Source organism: Aythya marila (genome assembly GCF_965140915.1).
Source record: "Aythya marila genome assembly, chromosome: 15".
NCBI lineage: Eukaryota > Metazoa > Chordata > Aves > Anseriformes > Anatidae > Aythya > Aythya marila.
The window spans coordinates 7,814,175-7,840,283 of record NC_139056.1 but is presented as its reverse complement, the minus strand read 5'-3'; the positions used below and the strand labels follow the sequence as shown (position 1 = coordinate 7,840,283).

General features: G+C 33.6%; 1 protein-coding gene across 1 annotated transcript in view; it reads left to right on the top strand.

Moving 5' to 3' along the window:
* The window catches only part of SNX29 (sorting nexin 29), a 133,931-nt gene that overhangs the window by 40,841 nt on the left and 66,981 nt on the right, over nucleotides 1-26,109 (top strand). The window contains exons 14-18 of the mRNA XM_082772164.1: nucleotides 1,557-1,639; nucleotides 10,481-10,587; nucleotides 20,183-20,299; nucleotides 24,359-24,414; nucleotides 25,353-25,434. Coding sequence (XP_082628290.1) covers nucleotides 1,557-1,639; nucleotides 10,481-10,587; nucleotides 20,183-20,299; nucleotides 24,359-24,414; nucleotides 25,353-25,434 — 445 coding nt within the window. The remainder of the gene's footprint in view (nucleotides 1-1,556; nucleotides 1,640-10,480; nucleotides 10,588-20,182; nucleotides 20,300-24,358; nucleotides 24,415-25,352; nucleotides 25,435-26,109) is intronic.

Sequence of the window (26,109 nt, the reverse complement as noted above, 5' to 3'; positions counted from 1 at the left end):
TCAGTAGATTGTAATTGATTATAGTTATTTACATGCAGACATGAACAATTCTGTGGTGATAAATTTTTTTGTTCCAGGTGTCATTTATGTTTTTTTTTTTTTTTTCCTGAATGAGTTACTTAGATCTGTTTTTATTTGTCATATAGTTATACTGTATTTATTTATTTATTTACACACACGCTGATCTGAACATCACCTGCCATCTCTTGTGGAAAATCTGACTTGTTCTTTGTAGCATAGGAAATGAAAATATATTAAAATGCATAAAACCTTCAAAAGCTTCATTTAAAATTTGATTGTTGGGTAATGAATAGTTTCTTCCCAATGACTTAGCAACCTCCTACCTAAATGATTGAATAAAGCTGAGATTACATTGAAAACTGATTTGAGATCCATAGAAATAAAAATATAGCATCAATTTGGATAAAAATATATATTTTAGGAGGTTTGTGGATATGTGGATATATTTGTGGATATGTGGGTATGGGTACATGTGTAAAACGTTAATAAAAAAAGTCTTCTAACATAGACCCATGTAAAACCCTCCATTACACATGCAGTAGCTGTTTAAATTACTGCAGGTAAAGACTGGTATCTCCTGAATTAAAATAAGTTTTTCCTTTATTTTTTTTTTCTTTTTTTTTATAATTTCATTAGATAATATTATAGACTTTTGAAGCTGTACTTTAAAAACCAACCAACCAAAGGAGAAGCAAAACAAACAAACAAAACAACAACAAAACAAAACAACAAAAAAAAAGCCACCCTTTCTTACTCCTCTCCTGATCTTGTTCTAATAAATCACTGACTTCTAACTACTATGATGCATTGGAGTGACTGCACTTCCATTCAGGAATTTGGAATAACTCAACTTCTTTTGAGGCCAAGTAACTGGCGAGAAAAAAAAAAAAAAAAAAAAGTCTTGAATGTAGTACTTGGAGTCTGAATACTTTGCTACTGCTGATGACCAGTTTTGCTTACATTTCATTCACACTTTCCACTGAAGCGGGACTGAAGGTTTCAGTTGAAATATTTTGTTCGTGTATCAGTCAACTCCAAAAGCATAAGAAACACTTTGTGTAAATTTGTGCATTTTCACTGGCCATATGTAATATGGTTGAAATTTTGACACAAACTACTCCTCAAACAATTACTAAAAGCAATTATATATGTATTTATATAATGTATGATAAGGGCCATCAAACATTTGCAAGTGTTTCTGGAGACTTCTCATTCTTAAATAAATTCCCATGAATAAAATGCCTGTCTTGTTAAGTTAATCTGTTTACAGCTTTCTGTAATCTGTGTTATATATCTAGCCTGTCAGCATTACTTACATGCGTACCTGGTCGACTAATTTTCCTAGTACTTTGCAGTTGACATTACTTAATGTCAACTAATAATTACTTAAAGTCAATTTTTTTTTTAATCTTGATGACACAAGCTAGATAAAGCTTATTATCACAGACATGATTGTTTCCACTGAGAAAGTCTTTCCTCTATTTTGAGAAAACAATAATATTTGCTTATTCTTTTTTTTTTTTTTTAATAAACAGAGAAAATGAGGTGCTAAAAGTGCAACTTAAGAAGTATGTTGGAGCTGTCCAGATGCTCAGAAGAGAAGGTCAAACAGTGGAAGGTAAGGATTAAATGAAGGAAAAAAATCCATGCACAGGATTTGTTTTTCTTTTGTGGAGACAGTTTATTGGGGGCATAGTTGTATTAATCAAATGATGTAAGTGACTCCTAGACCTATATAAAAATCTACAAAGAAAAAATGGACAGTGAACAGCCATGCATCTTGTTTACAAGAATCTGCTTTTTATCCATCTTTTTATCACATTTTATCCAGTATGACACCATACCTCCCCCTGTTGAAGATCCAAGCTGAAAAGAAGTTAATTCTGTTTCTATGGGCACTGTTGTTGATGCATCTCTCACTGGGCTATTTGCTGTTGTGTGAACAGTTTTGTAATGCAGATTGATGTCAAATGAAAATAATCTTATATGATGGCACATGATCAAATTAGTGCTGAATCAGGATGTTCTTGATCAATCTTCATCGCAGCAAATAAAATAATTTACATGCAAGTGGGATTAGCAAGGTATAATTTTATCTATTTGAACCCTGGTAAAATCCTATCCCCGACAGTAAAAATAACATATTTGATATATTTTGAGGAAAACGTCAATGTAGATTTTTCTAGTTACATTTACAGGGCACTTTTTGATAGATGAGAGTCTTATGAAGGAGGTTGTTTTCTTTTTAGTAAGTAATGCTCCAGAAAAAGCTATCAGACAAAAAATTATTTTAAAAAATAATCTGTGAATTAATCTGTTATTGAAAAGTAAGAATTTAGTAACTCTAGATTATAGTGTTAGTGGTATCTATTTTGGAGATAAGCATTTGTAGACTGTTTGAAATAGACTTTGTATTAAGAACAACCACTTTGCTTTCTGTGCTAAGCCTCTTTGACTATAATTAGCAAATGTTTGATCTGAAAGATAAGTCATCAGCAGTGTTACCTGTATTTCTTTAGTGGGGATAGAAGTTTCTATGACAGTATCTTTTTGGAGTAGTGATTTTGAATTATCTTCTGGTGGGACTGTATTACTACTGACTACAGAAGATTCTTCGAGAGAGTAGGTGGCTCTCAAGAAATTGGTACAGTCTTTTTTTCTTTTTAGATTGTCAATGTTGTTCTCATACAGGTGGTTGTATGAATGAATACTAGATTAATTCTGTCCTTACGGGCTAGTCACTATATTTACCTTGAATTTAAAAAGTTTAAAAAGTTCATTCATCTTTAAAGGGTTGTTGTTTGTAAGAACACGTTTTTACTTCTGACGTTGCTGGAGCGTAGTGATTCATCTTAAGAGTTATTCACAAAAAACATCTCTTAAGCTTCTTATAATAGCAGAAATTATCCGTCATTAGATACTGACAGTTTCCATGATGAGCCTAATTATAGGAAAAGGAAAAAAAAAATCCTAGGCTAGCTATATTCTGCCATGATAAAATTATGCAAATTAGTGAGTGATAAGAATAGAAACCAAGTAGGATAGTCAGATTTGCTGGATGAAAAAGGGGGGTGGAACATTACCAACATTCTTAAAACTGAATACATGTATGCTTCACACTTAAAGGATATTTAGTCAATCCACACTATTTGGCTATAGTATTTATCATTAGTGACCAGAATAAATTTCAGCTACGTGAACTATTTGTAATATTTGTAATAATTTATCTTAACATTTTTTTTTTTTTTAACAAAAACAAATAATTTTTTGCTCCCTTCTGTCATTGGTGATTTATGTGAAATTTTTAGTAGTATTGGGGCCTCTGATTCAGAAGAGTACTTAAGCGTGTAAATAATCCCTGAATAGTAATATGTGTAGAGAAAGGAATGTGAATATTGATCACTGAAGAGCAATATAGGCATCACAAGCCTACAAGAAGTAGAAAACTGTGCTTTTAACAGTGGAGGAAAGTAGTAAGAAGAACCAAACAAGCTGTCTTTATCTCTTGTGTCTAGGCATCCTGTTTAAAATCAGTCACCTGTACTATCTCCTAGTCATAACAAGACATAAATATAGACCAAAATCCATAGTCTATGCTGTGTTTTATTCAGTGATCTCAGGACTTCTGTATCAGCCCTGTGTCTTTAGAAATTGTTTATATTGTAAAGAACTTGCACATAGGGTTAGCAAATGGGGTCCAGGCTTGAAAACATCTTCTGGGACAGGTAAAACTCATGGTGTAATTTCTGGCAATCATAGTGTAAAGACTTCCAAAAGTTTTCATTGTTTAGTAGCAAACAAATCATGGTAGAGTGCTTTAAAGGATTCCAGTGTCCCTATGTTCAAACATGGCAGCAGAAAACAGTATTTTTTTTGAAAATATGGAAGCAGTTTTGCAGCATAAAATTAAGAGTTCTGGCCATTCAGTAAAATGGTATCTCTGAATCTTAATGAACTAAGTGTGATATAATTATATACATAATTATGATATAATGTAAAGTGACCATAACACTTGTTTAACTAATTAGGAACTAATTTTGTTCCTAATTAGGTTACATGTTTAAAGGATTAGAGTGTATATTTGCAAGATCTGTTTTATTACTGTGATCTGAGATTGTGACAATCTTGTGACAACAGGATGAAGAAACTACTGTTTTCTCTGCTTTTATCATTTTTAATTGAAATTCTCATTTCTTTCTTGCATATTAATTTACATACTCGTAGATTAAGGTTCTGGACATTTAGACTTATTTGTAGACAGAGAAGCAGAGTTTTGTTGTATTTATACTTGGAAAACACCTGGCCATCATCTTGTGCTGGAATGGTAGGAAATTTTCCTCATCAGAGATGATTAAACTGTTGCATAGAACTAATTTCAATACAGCTCTATGTTATCATAATAGGTAATTTAAATGATGATTAATCTTCTTACAAATAGTATCATAACAAAAGCCTTCTTACATATATTACAGATTTTAGAACGCTATACGTTCAGAATTTCTGTGAAACTATTTTTAAAGATTCAAAATAATTGAACTTCTGCTGTTATTTTTATGACTATAAATAGAGAGTATTCAACATGGTTGCTACAATAAATCAGATCAGATGCTATTGAGTATGGCTCTTAAATGGATTCCTAAAACTATAAATGAAATTCAGCATAATAGTTTGCCTCAAGGTGGGTGACTTGCTGAGTGTTTGGTTTCTAAAGAGTGATTGTAAATAAGTTACCCAAGCTTCAGAAGTGTGTCAAGTTCATAATGCCACACCAGCTTTCAAAGTGAGTGCTAAGTAGTATTGACTGAGCAGTTTGATATTTGTATTTAAACATTTAATGAACGAACATCCTTGTTTCTCAGCTGTCAGCAGGAGTTGGATGTCTACCATTTTTCAAACCTGCTGAGGTGTAATAATTCTAGACCCTTTGTACTCAACGATTTTTTTTTCTCAGTTGTCCAAACAGATTCCTGAAGCTAATTGAGTAACCTTCTTTAAGAAAGTTTCACAAAATGTGTGGGGTGGGGAATGCTGAAATGCTTTAATTGTATTTGTACCACTTTTTTTTTTTTTTTTTTAATTTGAAGGTTCTATTTTTTGGCTATAATTCAGTTGTTGTTACATAGCTGTGCTTTTGATGATGTCTTCAAATCTATAAACTGTCTGATAGCAGCCACTAGAATAGGAAAAGCTTCTCACTTTAATATTAGGCAAATGTTAAAGATAACTGAATATTTTTTCATTATTAAAACAATACATACATGAAGATTAAAAAAGTTAACAGAAAGATGTTAAGGAAATTTTAAAGAATTTAATTTAAGATGCATCTGGGGAACGTTAATTTTACCTTCTTCATGAAAGCATTATTCAATTCATTATGTATTCCTTCAGTAAAAGCTATACAAAAATCGTTTCGAAAATCAAAGGTGATTTCTGAGAATAGAACACTTGCAACCTGTAGGGAGAACCTTCTAATATGTATTAGAACTCTTGGAAGCTTATGAAATTAATTAAAAGTAATTAAAATGCTGTGAATATTTTGTCCTTCTTATGGAAGAACAAGGAACCTTGCTTATCTTGATGGAAATTAAAGCCTTTTGGCCTGTAAGGTCCTCCTACCTTGCAGTACAGGTAGCATTGCCTAGAACTGCTTGTGTGGGACTGTTCATTGCTGGTTTACCATTGGGCAGAAGAATCTGCCACACAGAAGTGATGAGTAGGAATGATAAGTGCATAGTCCTCTTTTTCTGTGTTCCTGATTAATTTAAAAGGAGCGTTGTCTTTGAACATATCATTTGAGCTATTTAATTGGTATTTCAAAATACAAAGGGCAGGTTTTGGCATTGAGGAGCCCTCAATTTCAACTTTTCCATTTGAAATTCAGTGTAGTGCTTTTGTATGAAAAGCATACCTTGGCCATGTAAGTTAAGTCATTCTTTATTTTTCCTTTTTTTTTTTGTTTTCAGTGTATGACTACTTTTTTTTTTTAATGCCATGAACAGAATAGCAAATTAAGATTTCACCGCACAAAGCTGAGTTTCTGCTACCATAAATAAATGATGGCTAGAAGAATGAGAATCTTTTGTTGCTGGTCGTCTGTTTTTGAAGTTTAAGATGAAGAAAAAACAGGAAGAGATGATTCTTTATCAAGTAATAAACTAATAGAACAAAATCATGTAAAATTTTAGGAACAAAGGAATTGCAAATTAAAAATTATAGTAATCATCTTAATTTCAAAAAGGCTGAGTAAATTGACTATTAATCTGAATTGGGAGCTACAGACAGCAACTTGCAATTAATATTGTGTTTGCAAGAAAACAAGGAATAACATGCTTTTGAAAGCATAAAGTGGAAGCACAAAGTCCAGTGAAAGAACAAAATTAATTTCAAGTTATGCCTTGCCATCTGGAAAAATCCTTTCTTCATCTACCAAAAGCTGTTTCAGCTAGCAGAGTTGTATTTTAATGCAGGACCTTTTAATAAATGTAACAAATTGTTAAAAGCTAAATCAAGAAAGGATTCTTTTCGTCAGCAGTGCTTAACCAAATGAATAATTTTAGGAGCATACCTAAGAACTTCTAGAAGCTGACCATTGTATATTAGAGTGGCAGGAGGAAAATTTAGTTTTATTTGGTAGCCTTTTTGTCAGTTTTTAATAATGTTTTCTATGTGTATTAATAAATTTCTAAAAGTGAAGCCAATTTATAGTTAGTGAAGTCATATGTTTAATAAGGATTAATGTTCCTATATAGAGTATTTTTATTTTCTTTGTGTGAAGAGTCACAATTCTGTCTCACTCCTTGTTCAAAAATTAATGACTTATCTTACTCAGAGCTCACTGTAGACATTCACTAGTAAACTTTATGAACTAATAAATGCATGTATTGATAGAACCATGATGTTTATCCTCATGGCATAGCTTTGATGATGAGTAGCAAAGCTTTGTGCAGTTCCTGCTATAAGAGGAGTATCTGGCCACTTGGCATGGCTAGCAGTTAGCCATATTGCAGATTAGCTTTAAGGTTTCTTGACTTGAAATGGTAATTAATCTCCAGTCATCTAGTTTACTTGGATACTGTATTTCTTTTAGCATGCAGGTGATTGGAGTCAGGGCAAGAGAAGTATTTTCATTTATAGAAATTCTTGTGGCTTATAGAGCCCCTCCCCCCCCAGTATTTTTTTCAGTGTTTTTGTATTGGTATACAAAATAACATAAAACAGTATTTTTATTAATAAAGTAATAAATGTACATCCATATATATATATATGATAAAAAGAGAATTGTCTTAGAAATATCCAAAACACATAAGCTATTGCAAATAAGCTATTGTAAGAGAATAGCAATTGATATGATTTGGGGTGTTTTATTTCTAAGGTTGCTATATATATATATTTTTTTTTTTGTTTTGTTTTTTTTCAGAATGTTCCATGTAGAAGCAGTATGCTCATGCATGCATTGTACAAAGCATGCAAAGAAAGTGACTTGTGGGGTTTCCTAGCATTCAGTGCCATGTTTAGAGCAGCTGTTGTTATTACATTCCAGTTGTTTGGAAATCCTAGACAGATGGCCCAAGTCCAGTAGAAGTCTCTACAGAATTTCCAAAAGTTTAACGAGGACATGTCTGGGAATAACCTCTATCCATGACAACCCTGCTTGCTTCATTCACTACAGGTTGTCTAAAGGAGGCAAACACTGAACTTGCAGAAAAATAATTAATATTTTGAGTTGAGATACATTCCTCCAAACAATCATTTGTCAGAGTATAGGAACTGCCAGTATCAAAGCTAACTGTCCATTGAAGGAGGATTTTCTTCTGGTTACATTAAAAACAAGAACTGGCCAACCCTTTTGCATAAGATTTCCTCTGACCTGTGTGCATCTCTGTAGCACTTCTCTAGTTCTGTAGAATGCAGGCATTCCAAGCTTAAAAGCTTGCTATAAGGAGTTTTATTCAGCTTACTCATTTCATTACTCATTTCATAATACATCCGATACTTCAGATTTAAGTCTTTGAATAAATACGAAATTACACTGCTCATTGTATATCTTGTGTAGCACATAATTTACTGGATTAGTTTGGTATGAATTTATTTTTTTCTCCTTGATGTTCCGTAAAAGCCTTGCTTTGTTTCCATTAGTTACATTTTCATATGGCAATTTGAGGTGTTATAATCTGACTTAATTACTCCTTGTTAATTAATTACATTACATTGTTTTCTATAGTTTCTACATTTAGGGTTTAAAAAGGAGAACTGTCAGTACATTATTTTCATAACAGATTACTGTTTCAATGAACCATCTTAAAGTCTGCTCAGTTAACATAACTGCAATTAAAGCTTAAAAAGTTTTATGTGCGTTTTTCATTCCATGAGTTGAGCAGTAATCACCTAAGAATAAATCACAACACAAAGTTTTGATTTACTGGGAAAAAGAGATGTATTAAATTTATGACTATTTTATTTTTATATTGTTAATGGCTTATACCTATGAAGTTTAAAAAATATATATGATCTGAAAATTAAAATAAACAGTAGAACCACTGCCATAAATTTAACCAACATGGAAGGTTTAAAATCAGAGACTTAGAGTTTTTTGATTATCTCTTTCTATTAAAACATGAAAATAAGTGTGCATGGCAGTCCATGTATTAAGTCCATGTATTAAGTAAGTGAAATCCAAAGAATAATCTTCTTAAATTTAACAAATTTATTTAACAAATTGGTCTATGGAGAAAGTATTCTGTAATAAGATAATCCTATGGATTCTCTCTTTGTTGGTAGTTAAGGAATAAGGAAAGCATAGCATATGGTTAACAGTAATTTACAGCATTCCTGAAATGTATGTCAGTCTTCTGTATAGGCACATTATTGCAGTTTATATATGTTGGTTTTAGGAAACCATGATAAATGAGAGTGCTGTGTTGTGAACTAATATGAACGTTTTTTGGTAAAATTGATGTTAGTTTCTTACTGTATCTTGCCTTTTCTTCTTTTGTGTCTTTGTCAGTCGTCTTAGCTTTCTTGCTGACCTAGGTTTTTGGTTACTTTGAGTATAGTAAGTCCATAAATAACTATGATAAATTATATGTCATTCCTGTAGTCTTTTATGGCATTTGCAGGTGAGATGTATAAATGTAAAGGGAATACTGACCATGTGCAGAGACATTTTTCATCACATTGTGAAAGCTGTATGCACAATTGTTTAAACGAAAGTGCTATATGTAGTCAAACTTTATGCTGAAATAAAATGTTGATCTTGAAGGTCTTCAATCAGAAAATTCTAAAGAAGATTTACAAGAAAATTAGATATTAAAATAGCTTTCAAAATTAATTTAAAATACTAATTAGCTTCTGAATTTATATATTCTTATTTGAATCAGAAGTCAGTTTGCAGGCATTTAATCAAATGAATTATGGAGTTTTCTCTCTACCTTAATATGATTGTATGTATAATCTAGATTTTGAAAAACAATCAAAGCATTTATTAAACCACTCTCATGAGGGCTTGCTTACTTTATATGTGCTATCGTGTTTTCTTTTTCCAGAAATTCATGATCTACGAAGAGAAGTTGAATTGGAGTTTGTGTAATTTGGGGGAGACTTACTCAGAATAGGCCTTCAAGTGATCTTCAAATATGTAAATGGTAGCTGGGAACAGGAATAGGATAAAACAGTTTTCATTCAGTGTGGATAAGGAAACAATGGGCTTAAATGGCAGGTGAAGGAAGTTTGACTAGTTATCAAGAAAACCTTTCCGAGAAGAACACTTGCATTTAAATAGATTGTGCACAGAAGCATGAAATATTCTTTATTGAAGGTTTTTAAGAATAAATTAGACAATTAAGTGTCAGGAATAAAATAAATACAGATGATTCTGCTGTATGGAGAAAAAAAAAAAAAAGGAAATATTAAGCATTTCACACTTCATCTAATATCTATTCTTAGCCTTATTGTCTGTAATTTCTATGATGTGCGAGTAGTCCTGTGTAAGTAATATGAAATGAAAAATTTCATAAGTAAATTTCAAGTAAAATGAAATGAAAAAGAATGGAAATAAAAACAAAAATAAAAATAGAAGCATAGGCTTAGTTTACAGTGGCTTTGGGTATGAATTGGAGTCACTACATATTGAGCTGTAGTTACAAAACAGCCAAATACTTTGTTTGCATTTGTTTCCTGTTAAGTTGAGAAAGTGTGCCTAAACAGTGCTTGCAAGAAAGCTCCCTGCAGCGCTTATTGTAGTACTTGTAATATTGTTTTATAGTATTTTATATGATGATTGTTTTATAGTATTTTATATGATGTAAAAGTATTTATTTTATAAATTTTTATATTATTCAAATAGTTTATCTTATTTTGATACTTCTGATAACTGTTTCTTTTAGAGCTATTACTTTTAAAATAATTGCCTTAAATGTTTATGTAATTTATCATTGTAATTTGATGTATCTTTTAATTTTAGTTCTGCCAAACATTTGGAGCACTGATGGTGAATTTACTATTCCAGACCAAAAGCAAGCAGAAAACAATGAGGAACTAGCCAGCTCTTACGAAAGAAAATTGATTGAGGTAAAGTCTGCACTGCACAAATTTTATGAGATAATAATGGTAAAATAAGACTTGAAGCTGTGTAAGCATTTTTTCCTTAGCTGTCTTTTTTCCCCATTAGTCTAAAATACAATTCTGATTTTTGTTCTAAGAATTAAAAATGAAAGGTTCCATCTTCTGACTTCTGTGCTTAAAATACAGTTTTGTTCATTTAACTTCAAAGCCCATTTAAAACAATTCAGGTGATTAAAAATACTTAATAACGGTACACATTCATATTTGATATTAAAATTGACTGTTATCAAAATATATTGTAGTTTACAGAAATAATGGACCATACTTGTTTAAACAGTGGTTTCAGTTATCAGTTTTGTTCTAGAATGTTTTACTGCATTAAGACATACAACTTTCATGAGGGTTTTAATAAATAAACAAGTTCCTTAAAGTTATAATGGATGCTGGTGAAATAATAGGTGTCAGCTATTGCATAAGCTACAGTACATAATTAACAAGCTTTGTTGTACTGTGCGTTGAGCTTTAAAGTTTCCTGAGGACATAAAGAAATCTGTCACTTTTTTCTTTTGCTTTTATACGTTTTTCTGATTGTGCTATTCTGTTTCACGTTTATGTTGTTTTATGTGTAGCTTATGGAGTAATGCAGTATGGAAAATGAATACTGGAAGTTACTAATTATTTTGATATGATCATGTTAGAAAAAGTTTCTAACACAGGATTCTCTGTGGTAAAGTAATATCAAATTCATTCGTTTTAAAAAGAAAAAAATAAGAAGAGAGAAAGATTAGGGGTTAATCCTGAATATAAATAAAAATTATTTTTCAAACATAAGTAATGAAATTTAATATCTAATACCCATTTCTGTTATGAAATATTAAATGAACATTTCAATAAAAAGTAAAACAACTTTCTGTGTTGTTCACTTGCCCAAAATACTCTGAAATTGGATACTTACATTAACTGATTAATATGCAGGTGACTGAAAATTCGAGTCACGCATCAAAGAGATTAATAAAGTTCTTCTAAAACATTTGTCCGTGGCTATCCTTTTCTCATAGGACCATGTGAAACTAAATCTTTACGTAATGCATATCTTTGAATGGGTTCTTGACTTCTTTGTTCTGTACCTTTCAAAAGAATATCTGTAATAGCAAAGGTAAGATCTATTGCAGCTTTAAGAGCACCCTCCTTTGTTCTACTAAGCTTTTCTGCATGTTGAAAGATTTATTGGTAACACTCGGGATTTTTGTGGAAGACAGTGGTAGCAGTAGCACTGATGCCACAGCAATAGATATAATCGCTGGGAAACCTTGGTGCAGATCACACCCAGAAGAGGAACTCTCCATTTGAGTCTCACTTGCCAGTCTGTAACAATATGTTCACGTATTCAAAATAGGATGCAGTCTCTGTTAAAATCCAAACATACTTGCCGAAAATCATTACTACTTTTTCTTTTCACAAGTGAAGGATGACAAGTTAGCCTGTCCTGTGTCCCACTTTGAGGACCAGGCTAGAAACCCTACTAAAAGGTTTCCTGGCAGTTCAATTCAGCTATAAGTGGGTCTGAAACATGTTCAGACTTTAAGCAGTTTTAAGACTGTTAGTTTGTGCCTAGTAGACTATTTCAACTGAAGACAGAGGTCCCCTTGAACCTCTTGGTAGAAATTCTCTTGAGGAAATGATTAGCTGTGAAGAGGATTTAAACAATGGGTTGACTATTAATTAGCAAAATGATTTTGTTCATAATAACATATTTAGTTATTTAACTTAATATATTGTTTCAGTTTCTTACCATATTTTAAATACAGTTAAAAATTTTCAAAGTTATTTATTTAATAAAATATGATCAGAAATTCTGATATAACCAAGTAGATGTAACAAACAAACAAAACACTGCAGCTTAAAATTCTGAAAGAGTAAAGGAACTTGAATTTTGTTGGGTCTTATGCTTAAAACAACATTACAGAAGTTTTTGTAAAAAACAAAACAAAACAAAAAACAAAACAAACAAACAAACAACTTTCCATGTAAAATATATTGTGTGGAATATTTCCTTTTAGACATAGTAGTGAACTATCTGTATAGTTATCATAGTGTTTTCTAAACCCTGACTGAAAGCTTGTGGGATGATGCTAGGTCTTTGGCTACCATTAGTATTATGCATACGTGCATGCACTCATTTTCTAATGTCAAATGCTTTGGAACTGTAAGGTTATTTTGAACCAGAAGAAAAAGTATATTAGATGGATTTATACAACTTTCAAACCATGAATAATAAGATGCATTTAAAATCATTACGTTTTGGGCCTTCGCCCTGCATTGTTTGCTGTATGTAAGTTATAAATACATTCCATTTGGTTTGTCCTGCTTTTGCAAGGTCTCTCCAAATAACATCAGTGGAATTTTTCCTGTTAACACACCACGGGAGAGACAAATTCTTCAAAGCTTGCATTGCAGCTAAGCTCAAAATAAACAGTTTCTAAAGACTTGCTCATGTCACACCTGATATTGCTAAGGATTTAAAATGAAGCAAAACAAACAAAAACCTAAAACAGCTGGTGTGTCTGTCTGCACATCCTGACAAGCAGACCTGTGATGGGATTGTTACCTGTAAGAGGCTGTTTCTAATGGTTCTATTACTTCACAGAATCACAGAATCACAGAATTTTCTAGGTTGGAAGAGACCTCAAGGTCATCGAGTCCAACCTCCAACCTAACGCTAACAGCCCCCCACTAAACCATATCCCTAAGCTCTACATCTAAGCGTCTTTTGAAGACTTCCAGGGATGGTGACTCCACCACTTCCCTGGGCAGCCTGTTCCAATGCCTCACAACCCTTTCAGTGAAGAAGTTCTTCCTAACATCTAACCTAAAACTCCCCTGGCTCAACTTAAGCCCATTCCCTCTCGTCCTGTCACCAGGCACGTGGGAGAACAGGCCAACCCCCACCTCGCTACAGCCTCCCTTGAGGTACCTAAAAAGAGCGATAAGGTCACCCCTGAGCCTCCTCTTCTCCAGGCTGAACAAGCCCAGCTCCCTCAGCCGCTCCTCTTCTCTTTGTCTTCTATGTCTGTAATCCAGTAATGAACTAGTGAACAAACCTAAATAGGCTTTAACCTGCATTCCATCAATTTAAGTTGTAGAATATGCTCACAATGTGCTAAATAGTATTATGAGAGAGCTCCGTTAAAGACTCAATAAATGACATTGAATTTTCTGTTTCCTGGAATAGACAATTTCTGTCAGACTAGGGAATGAGGAGACTAGCTCCTCTGTTGGACTAAAAGGTTTCCAATATCCTAAAACTACGACAATATATTAAACCCTCATCTCTGTGAAAAAAATACTTTTTCTATAAGAATGTTGGAGGCTAAGCGAAATATCCTTTTTTTTTTTTTTTTTTTTTTTCCCCTCTATATAATAAGCACATTCCTTTCCAGCTTTCCAGGGGTTTCCTTCTAGAAGCCAGTACAATAAACATTTCTGAATCAGAATTTTTCTACATAAATTACCTGGTAGTTTAAAGTCATGTTCACCAGAATTCTGCAGTTTGCCTTTTAACAAACTTGAAAATATTATTTTGAACCTTTTCCTATAGCTTACGGGATTAATTTTTTATGTGTTAGATGTGTCATTCTGCCTGAAGAACTTGTCTCTGAACATTTGGTACATGAGGTTGGGAAACTTTTTCTGATGTGGAAGGTGTGTGTATGCTGTTCATGTGAGCTTGAGGTGCGAATCACTTAATTCAAATAAGTACGCTCAGTAGAAGATTAGAGTTGAGAATTTATTTATATCAGAATATCAAATATTCTGGAATTCTGAAAAAAAGATTAAATTTCTTAAAAAAAAAAAAAAAAAAAAAAAGATGCAGCTTTTCTGAGTAGTTGAATAATCTCCAACACAGGATCTACAAAGGGTAATTTTGGATATTAAATCAAGGTTTGACCATTTAGCAGAGTTCTGGTCAGTTTTCTAGCCTTTTCTTTTTTGTAGAACAAGTAATTTGGCCAGTTGAATCCTGAGGCCTCAAAAGCACGCTGCTGATTATTTTTGCTCAAACTGCCATCTTGATTGAGTTTTAACTTTAATCTCTTCAATTTCATTTCAAAACGCTCAGAAGACTTTAAGCTATCTTAAGGGTTTTTTCTTTTTGATTCAGCAGCTACACAAAAGGGTAAATTATGGATTTTTATCACAGTAGTTGGGTAGCTGAGTCTTTTAAACACTTTTAAATGTCTGACCTTTCATTCTTCTGTGTAATGGAGTACCGAAATAGGATAGTATCTTGTGAAAAGCACCTCTGTGACTTTCTTTAAGGCTCTTTGTGCTGCTCTCACTGTGAGTAAATGGAAGTTCAGAGGTACCCTTTCAGTCTATAAATTTCAGATTTCCATTTATTAAGAACTTTTCAATTGTATGCTGTTGTATAATCCATGTTTTTGAAAATTAGAGGATTTTCAGCCACGGGAATATGACTGTGTTCATGATGAAATGCAACAGTTTTTTGTTTGTCTGTTTTTGTTACACAGTCCTTTCTCATCTTGTAAGACATATGGTCAGGGAAGATACCTTAAATCACTAAGAACTTTGCCAGAAAGTGTCAACATCTTTGTAGAATCATCTCTCAATTTCACCTAGCAAATAACAGTATATTGTTATGATTTTTTTTTACTGTGTCCAGAATTGAAATCCTAAAGTGGGGAATTTTGATACGGCAGTTTTGCTAATGTCTGCACAATGTACTGCTTTAATGCCATATGATTATGTGGAAAGGCTGTGACAGTGATATAGTAATATGTATCTACTAAAAAAAAAAAAAAGCAAACACCACAACTCCGACTACAAAGAACTATTTCGCTCTTGCCAATTTTTCTTGTACTCTTCTGTGTAAAATAAATAAATAAATAAAATTGATTTAATAGAATCACAGCATCATAGAATATCCCGAGTTGGAAGGGACCCATAAGGATCATGAAGTCCAACTCCTGGCACCGCACAGGTCTACCCAAAAGTTTAGACCATGTGGCCAAGTGCACACTCCAATCACTTTTAAAATTCAGACAGGCTTGGTAAAGTGACTACTTCACTGGGGAGCCTGTTCCAGTGTGCAACCATGCTCTTGGTGAAGATTTGTTCTTTTACCTCTTTTTTGCAAGCTACCGGTAAACCTAGAACCTTTCACTATATTAATAGAATTTGCTCTTACGTGTTAATGATATTTTAAGAGAAGAATAAAAAAAATATTAAAAAGAAATATTAAAAACTTAGTTTTAAAATTATATGAGCACCATTTTATTTAGCTACATAACCTATTTGAAAGTCTATACGTAAGTAAGCAGATAAGTTTTGTATCTTCGACAACTGTATGAAGACATAGATTGTTCCTATGAGTTGCTGTGCACTTTGTGATCCATTTGTTAATGTGAACGCTGACCACTTTTTAAATTTCTTTATAAACTTATTTTTCAGTCTCCCTACTTATTCAGATAACAGTAAATAATTATGGTGTTAAGCTGTCTGTTCTGCGAGGAAAAAATAGTGTGGTATTTACAGTTAACCATGGTTATTTCTTATCTTAGCCCCTGTATTTTAGCAGTTACAGGTTACTGTTTTCAAGGCTGTTATTGAGCTTTTCAGGGAGAGGCAGTACCCTTTATTATACCTAATCACATACTTGGGAAAACATGGACAAAGTTCTTCAGGTTAAACACACGCTGTGGTTTATATGGCATCTTTAGTGGCAATTATCAATTACGCAGCCATCTATTGCTCAAATCCTCCTTCTGTACATGTATCACAGCACCTACCCTGCAGTTGTAATGGCACAGTAGTTTCTAGGTCTGTGGTGCAAACTGGCTTAGCTTAAAACATGTTGTTGAGGTGCTTGCATTTGGATCACTTCTCTAACATGACAGTCCTGCACGTAGAGTAGATGGAAATGTATGACTGTGAAGAGCAGCAGCATTGTGCAATTTCTACCAGATTTCTTTGTTGTAAAGTCCTCAGACACAGCTGACATCAAGGTACATCTGAAGTATGGCAGCAGCTGGTGAATGTTACCTAACTGTGGTAATCCATCATGGTTTAAAGGAAAAAGGAAAATGTGTAGCTTAGGAGGAGAGTTGCGAGCAAGGGGATAAATGACAGCAATTTAATAACTGTGGAACATTGAAACCACAGATTGATATGAATTTAAGCATCCCTCTCCTAGGAGGAAATACTGGGGTCCAAAAATTGAGCCTGGTTGGGGGACAGAGAGGAATGGGACACACTGAAGTGTTTCTTTGAATGATGACTTAAATGTTTGTGACTGAATTATTCTTAAGGTTGGACCTGGAAGAAACTTTTTTTTTTTTTTTTTTTATTTTGATCCAATGATGATGATACAATTCCTGCCAGGTTATTATGACTTTATGTATTATTGTGTAGTGTGTGATTTCTAATTTGTGTGATGTAAATTTATTTTTCTCAAGTAATTTCTTTTAATCCTAGCAGAGTGGGACAAACTAGTGGTAAAATTCAATGCTACACGCAAGTAGTATGGAAAACTGCTACAGTCTCAGAAGTGCTACCACACTATTGAACAGGAAATGCTTTTGAGTATGTGCATGTGTGCATTGCCTATTATCTGCTAGCAGCTGTTTTGAATTCTACTATTTTTCATTTGTAGAAAAAGTTAATTATTCATATTCACTAAGATACATGCTGTTTTTTTAAGAACTTGGCTTTATTTCTCTTGGGGGAGGGGGAGAGGGTGATAGTTCATTTTTGATAAAGGTCATTTTCTCATGGAAAATATAGACCCTGGCTTCTACTGGGAGGAAAGTGAAACCACTTCCCATTTCCTCTCGGGTTTCTTGGGAAATATGTTGTTTTGCAACCGTAATTGAATAAAAGTTTTTTTGTTGTTGTTTTTAGTGATGGATGGGGAAAATTACCAATACTCGACAGAAATCCATTGATTCAAATGTGGTTCTTGCAGAATTTTTAATGAATGTACTTCAAGTTGCATTTAAAAAAAAAAGAATCTGAGTTCTATTAAAAGACTCATAAAAAAGAAATTAATGTTGTTTTGATGCAAGTTCTTAAAAGGCAATTTCTATACTCTAAGAGCTTGTGCTTCTAAGGGTGATTATATTATTCATATGCTTAGTGAAACATACCTAGAGTGTTTTAAGTTAACTGCTCACTCCTTTGCTGTGGAACATTAAAGTGCAATTTACCTCTGTAATTTCTCTGGAGACGGTTCTTAAATCTGGTCATGCTGGACTCTATAGATGCAGTGCTGTTGGAGAGCAGGAGCAGATTTAGATTTTCTTTTGACAACATGTCTTCGGAAATCTGGTAGCGTGAAGTCTTCTAAATACTTTGTGCATTAAGCTCACTTCTTTGAGATAAGGATATGGGCTCCTTAAGAGTGCTTTTTGGTATGACCAGGACCAAATCTGAATGATCCTGTGACCAAGGGAAACTTAGCCAGTTTGTACGTTAATTTTCTGCATTAAACATTGTCACAGAGAGAAACAATTGTGAAGATGAATGAAGTCCCAGTAGGGAAAATTATTGATTAGACTTCAGTGTGGAATGAATAAAGGAAGATGTGATGACATAATATGTAAGTGAAATGGTATAACCTTGTTATTACCTTAAATAATATAAATTGTGGTTTAAAGAGCCAGTTGTGCAAGAAGTTACTAGATTTGAAGGACTCGCTCTAATATAGAAATAAATTCCAGAAGAATACTTGATGTTCTGGCATAATTCTTAGTAAATTTTTATTACTTGATCAGTGATGTCATCTCATTGCTTGTCAACTTGAAGCTATGTTTCACTGTTTCTTTATCATGTGAAGGACACAAATTGTCTGGAACAAGGCTGAAGTATTTACTTTACTGAAGTAAAAGGCAAGCAGTAAATTAAAGAAATTGAATTAAACTGCTTTATCTTGGGGAAATTTCCTGGGCAAGAGGGAGAAGGCAGAATAGTAATTCAAGGAAAGGCAAGCCTGAAGCAGAGTGAATTGCCTCCAGAAGGAAAACGATGAACTTTTAAGAGATTTGGCAAAAACCCAAGTCCCCATGCTATTGCTGAAGTAGCAGATTGAGGCTCATCTTATTCAGCTCTGTTCCTAATAATGTTACCCCATTGCCTCTATATTCTCCCAGCTTTGGATGGCTGTAAGAGATGTTTCAAGAGTTGCTGTAACCTGAAAAATAGAATGTTTAACTGTATTGTTACGGTAGTGTGCTATGTCCGCAACTGGGGTCAGCCAGTCACTGATTATGTTTTCATCTAACCTCTCTTGTTATGTGTAGCTTTTCTTGTTCTGCTGTAAGACTGCTTTTCTGGCACTGCACCTACGATCACGGCCCACATCAGTATTCCCTTTTGTTAGAGAATATAGGGAGACTGCACATGGAAACTTCTAACAACAGGATTTTCTGAATGGAATCTTTCTTTTCCCCTCAAACTAGTTCTACAGACACCTTTGGGCTCAAATTTCATTGCTATAAGGCTACAGGCACCATTATCAGTTCCAGACAATTCCCTTGCCAGGTGTATTAGGTATTGATGGGTCATCTATCAAAACTGAAACTTTCATTCAGCCTCATAGTCTAGATTCTGGAAAGAGTAGCTCAAAACCTTGTTGAACACAGATGTCTTTCCTTGTTCCAGATAGTTTCCTCATCACCCTTTTTTGAAGATAACAGATAACTGCTACAATATAGATCTTTGCTATTCTGGATCCCTTGTCCTTTTGGAGTTCTGCACCCCGTTGGTTTATGCTTGTGTGTAAGAAAAATTCAAGAACTCGGTATTGTCTTTAACCTTGATTTGAGTTTTATTGTTTTTTTTCAGATCTCTTTGCAAGAAATCAACTTAAACGTAGTTTGCTGTGCAAATTGTACTTTTCTTGCACATCATTCGTCCAGCCCTGTTTGCTTTCATATACATACTACCTCAGTTGGTGCTTCTTTAACCATTTTGATCAAAAATGGAGAGCACAGACACAGCAAGACTATGTATGAATTAGCCATGCTTGAGGCCACCGTGTTTTACTTATGCACAAGGATGTGCGTCACAGCAAAACTGTTTTATTTGTGCTTCTTTGACCCCTCACAGATTTGCCTGGGATGAGTGGACCTCTAACTCTGTGTAAGAGTACAGAATGTTACTCATGAATTATTGACAAAGTTGAATTTAGTTTGTGTATTTTACATTATTCCCAATTCAAAATATTCTGATTAATTTGTACCTGTCAAGCGCTTTGCTCATCAAAAATTAAACTGAGAACAAGTTAATAGGTGTTTCATTAGAATCAGTTACCATGGGATCTCCTCTGATTGGGTAAAATCAGATATAGATCTAAAGTTGTAATGTTTTTGTGTTGAATTTATAATAACAAAACCAATGTTTCAAGGCATGAGTGAAAACTGTTTTGTGTATGTTACTAATGGTCTGTTTAAAATGATGTAGTAGCAGCACTGTGTGCTACTTGGAGAATGCTGTGAAATAAATATAAGTTGGTATGCATGTAAGAAATTATATAGTGTATTTTTTCAATTTAGAACAGTTATCTCTGGGCTATGTTTTTCAGGTGGCTGAAATGCATGGGGAACTGATTGAGTTTAATGAGAGGCTGCACCGTGCTCTGATGGCTAAAGAAGCTCTTGTGTCCCAGATGAGACAAGAACTAATTGATTTGAGAGGGCCGGTAAGTGTTTGTTTATTACATTGAGAAATACTATTCTCAAAACCATTACTCGTGTTGAAATAAAATCTGCACTACCTTATAAGAAATAACAGCTAATAAACCATCTGTCAAGAATACCTTACTTGGTATTTTTGCTATTGTTTCATTCACTTTAGCAGTATTTAATTTATATAGTAGTATTGAATGTATTCAGACAATAAAAATGTCTGCAGTGCTCAGATGCTTTTAAGTTTGTTTGTTTTTGCTGAGCTTTTTACTTTGGAAGGTTGAAATAATAAAAAATAATTGGTAGGTTTCTAAATGAGAAGTTACCCGTATCCATATATCTACAGAGGTCAGCATCACTGTTCTAGAAACACTTTATAATGTGCCTAGAGGCACTGAAATTTTCAGTGTTATTCTCAGTCAGTTTTAAAAGGGCCATGAAGACTTATTTCTGTTGTTCTAATTCTTTTGGTTATTATACCTGTGTTCTTTCTCTGCCTTTAGTTTTATCCCTATTTTTGCAGCCTGAGCTAAATACTAAATAGTAGTTTGTGTTCATGAGCTGGTTATTTGAGAAAATTTTTTTAAAAAAACAAACACAACAACATAACAAAACAACAATCTCCTCCCCTCACCCCCAAGTCCCTAGAAATCAAAGTTTTTGTTTTCTACCAGATACTGCTTCCCTTTGGCTTTTTGTGTTAAAAGATTTGGTTGAAACGTGGAGATGTGCAAAAGTAAAGGAAGTTCCTGATAGTTGTCTGTCTTAGCAGGAAGGTGTACTTTGATGGGTTTTGTTCATATGGTTGCACAGTATTGCACCTTAGTTTTTTGTTCATACTGGAGGCATTCATGCTTATTTTATCATAACATTTGTGTCAAGTGGCTGATAAGAATTCCATGTGCATAAGTGAAGCAGGATTTCACCTGTAATTTTCAGCCTTTTAGATGCAAACAATCTCATTATTGTGTCAAGAAATGACAAATGATAAATCACAAGTGTATTATGACTATACTTTCTTACTCAGATTTTAGACTGTATGTCCCTGTTCAGAGATTATGTTTTTACTTATGTATCCACATATCCTATTAATAGATACAAACTGTGTATAATAACTTTGTTCCTGTATAAATTCCTGCTTTATTTTACTTACGAATGTTGTGCAGTCCCTTCATCTTGAAATAGTAAAACTAGATAGTGTTCAGGAAAGAGCAACAGGGATAATCAAAAGCGGAGTGGTGTTCTGTATGTGGCTGGTTGGGCAGCCTTTCCTCAACTTGAAAAAGAATCTGCTTTGGGAAGAGTATGGTAGAGAACTGCAAAATGGTGTGTGAAAAATGGAGATCAGCTCTGTGTGACATCTCCCAGTTAAAAGCAGGTTCAAAACAAGCAGGAAGTCATTTTCAATGGCAGTCTTCTACAGCAGCAAAGCTGTGGAGCTCTTTACCAAATACTAGACAAATACTTAGAAAAATCCATTAGGAGTTACCAAATATGCTAAGCTATGTCTTGGTCAAGAAGTCCCCTGACCTGAGAATTGCTGGAGATGTAGAGAGTTTTGGCAAAAGTTTTGTATATGCTTGCTCGCATGAAGTGTTCTTGAGAGGTGGGCATCCACTTGCTTGGTCCACTCTTAAAAACATTTGTAGTAAATAAATTATACTACCTAAATTGATCTGTAGGATCAGCTGGTGCCAAAGGCAGGAATCCCTTGGAATTTTTGCAGCCATGGTATAAGCCACTACTCTCTTTTCCGATTAAGTATTTCTTTTAAAAAGTTATTAGGTGCAGTCAGCTTATAGTGTAGTGATATAAATATATCAGCAAGCATGTTTCAGGTAATTAATCAGTATTGTTACAAATTTTATTGTATGAGATGAGAATCTAGCCTAATCATTGAAATACTGTTGTAGTAGGTACTGTACTCCTGAAATATGTGTCTATTTATGAAACCTGAAACGTAAGTAGCTTTAACAAATCATCAGGTTTTATGATTCTGACAACTGTATTTAATTACTGCAGAAGCAATACTGGATTAGTGAAATGCTAGTCTTCATTAGTTGCTGCGATCCAAAATGGAACTGTGGGAACTGTGCATTGAATACAGGCTTTTGAAAAACTTTTTGCATTATCCAAAGAATTTAATATATGTAATTGCATATTATTAAGCATAACTGTGCTGGTAGTCTATCTGTTACTTAAACTTTAATTAGAACTTTAAAAGTTGGTCAAGTGTGCAACTGTCAGAAATTCAGTGGGATATGAATATTTGATCTCCCCTTGACTTGTTTGAAACGATCAGCCAAATTCTTAACATTTTATTATTAAAATAGTATATAATTTACAGATTCTCATAAAAATAGCTTCCATAATTCTTCACTGACTTCTTTCATTTTAATGCTAATAATCAATTTTAATGGCTCTAATTTATATATGAAATATCCACAATGATCTTTCCAAATTTTTAGTTATGGGGTTTCAGAACTTCTGTAGAAGTTGAAAACATGGAGTGTAATATTAATGCAAAAAGTATGTGCTTGCAGGGAATGAGGAAATACATTAATGCAATATGTCTCCGTCACTGTACTTTGTGTTACAATGAACAACACATCAATTACAATCTCAGCATAAGTAACAATCTGCTTCAAAGTAGATGTGCAAGCACTGGAACTTATTAATGTCATTCTTTCTTATTTCCAAAGTCCACACTCTGTTTTTGAGGTCTTCATGCAAAACTCTTACTGAAGTTAATGAAAAGTACTGCATATGTCTGGGGGTAGGACTTCCATTTCAGATATAGGCAAAGATAGGGTACAGGTTATAGGCAAGACAGAAAAATGTCTGCTCTGTATAAAAGCCCTGGAATGCCAACCAGTGTGCTGCTGCACAAGGATGGACTGGAGTGGGAGCACGTAACAGCTGATGCTAGGACTTGAGAGAGGGGAGTTACTGGCTCTTGCCAGCATAATGACTACCCTATTCCACCAGAAGGAGGGCAGCAGACCTGTTTAGGACTTGTGCTTCCATACGTATACTCTGGAGCTGTCTCAACTCTGCACAGCTTTTCTTCTTTTCTCTTCTCCAGTAGGAATGACTCAGTTTTTGCCGAGCCATATCTCTTGAAACTTGGGACAGCAAAATTCAGTTTTGCCTTGAGTATTGGTGGGAGTTGAGCTGGTCTGTCAAAACCTTTGGGAAGGGGATTTTCCTTAGTCCCCTTTGAATTTTGATATGGCTTTACAGTAAGCAATAATGTATATTTATGTTTCTTAGGCAGATATTCTGAAAAACAGGCAACATATATTACGGAGATGTATTGAACTGATAATTAACTAATGTAGATACCTTATCTAGAAGTTGACAACTTTCAGCTGTTCTTCAGCAAAACACGCTAATTTTTCGTAGTTGCGGTTTGTGCTTCAGTGTAGTTAATGGCGAGAATATAGCCTTTTATGTTTAACTTTAAAGTAAAGGCTAAGAAAAAAAAAAAAAGCTTTTATTGATTTATTTCCAAATGTTCTTTCTATCTTGTTTTCTTACAACTGTTACTTCTTGGAATTCTGTAGGTGTTAGCTCATCATTACGTTTTTTTTATGAAGTTTCATAGCAATTTGATGTTTTATGATAACACGGCTAACATAAAATGATCATGTGTCTTCTTAGTAGAATGTGCAGTATAAGACAAAATGTTCACTAGGTTTTATGTGCTTCAGCTTTTCCCATAAATTCTTTATACACACAAGGTACTTTGTTTTAGCATGCTTTGTTTATAAAGCTCTAATATTGATGCTCTGGGATTTCTATACCTTTCAAAATTACATCCTTTTACAATGTTTACAAAGTAAGATTTGTTTCTTCACAAAACTGTAGCAAATTCTAACAAGAAAACCTTGCAAGGGTGATACATTTATATTACTGTTACACAATTGTTTAATTTTTTAATAGTTTCTTAATAATAGTTTTTTTGGCTTTTTATAACTTGAATTTTAAATTTTATTTTTCTTATCATATGCTTTCCATTAAGAAAGCATAATAACTAGTGTGCGGGAATTGTTTCTGTTCTGTAAATATAGGTCCCTGGAGATTTGAGTCAAACATCTGAAGATCAGAGCTTGTCAGACTTCGAAATGTAAGGTTTCTAATATGCATATTTCTGCTTTCATGTTGTATTTATGGGAAAGAAGAAAAAGCAAGTAGAGTGAATAATTTCATTTTCCTATATTATTTCCAATAAATAAATTCTCAGATATGGTGCTCCATTGTTAAAAAGCATGGAGAGCTACATGGTCCATGTTGTATAGTTTTTAATAATGTATGCAAGGCATTCAGATTCATGGACATTTTCTTGAAGTGCTCTTCCAGTGTCCTAGAACCTAGTATTCTAGCACAGCACCAAACAGTTACTGTTTTCTGTTGCTTTGGTTTTGGTAGATTCTAGATGATACTAATAACATGATGGTCCTCATTTTTCTCATCTCAATGCATACAAATAGTACTATTAAAAAAAAATAAAGTAGGTCACCACAGATCACTTTAGAGTGGTGTGATTTAAAGCTTTGCTTTTATTAGTCTGACTAAGGAATCTAGCTTTTTGAGGATGATGGGGTGAAAATATAGCTGGTGTTTTTCTATTGCAGAAATTTGGAAGTAAATCACAAAGAGAGAGGGTGGAAATTGCTTCTCCATAACTGTTCAGTGCTCTTCTGTTATTTGATGAACTCTTTTTTTGTTGTTGTTGTTGAGTTTTGTGGACCTCAATGTTGAACTTGTTGAAATGAATAGTTTTTGTTTTATGTATGTAATCAAATGTTGTCAAATTTACACAAGTAAAAAAAAAGCTGATTTGCTTAATCTTTTCCCCAGTTACGTTAATTTTAGGGAACGCTTTTACATATAGTAAGTATAACAGGCTCAGGCAGAACTACAAATTTTCTGGTATTCCATTTGAAATGTTAAGTTGCTTCGCTGATGACCATGATCACTACCTAAATACCTGGAAGTAGCTACTTTGCAATTTTAATACGTAAACATGATTATCTATTTTAAGTTTATCTCTCATCTCCTCAGATCAAATCGTGCTCTTATTAATGTTTGGATTCCCTCTGTCTTTCTGCGTGGAAAAGCTGCTAATGCATTCCATGTTTATCAGGTAAGTAACACGTTCTAACAGAAATTCAATAAACACTTTCTGACTGGAATGGAACATTTTAATATTTTAAGGATCTCAGTATAATTTTATTAGAGATCAGATAAAGGACATCAGCAGTAACTTCATACATGTTCCTACATAGGATGACAGTGATCCTCAAAATAGCGTTATTTTGATTGTTGGCTCTTAATAGTATAAATGCATGTTAATAAAATGGCTGCATTGACCAGAGCACAACAATTCAGTGCTGACTAGTAATACCTTCTTCAATATGCATGTTGTAAATACTCTATTTCAGTTCTGCAATATCAATGACCAGAAATGTTACTTGACAGACAGACAGATATGGATTACTTAGTAGCTCAAAAATATTTTGAATGGTGCAGAAAGCCTTACCTGTGTGTCACTGGGTATGTTCATAGTGGGTTTTGCTTCTGCTGGGTCTAAATTTAGAGTTTGCACTCTAGCCTGCCTTGTAGCTGAAGCATTGAAATCCCATACTGTTTTTCGATTCATGGATTTTCAGCTTTAGACCAATTATAGCCATTCTATAGGCAAAATGGCAGGGCTAGCCTTAAACAGCTCTTTGATGTGCTTTATCAATCTACTTGTATTTCTCTTTGTGGATTATTCTCATAATTATTATGACAAATTTTTAAACTTTTGAGCATTTTT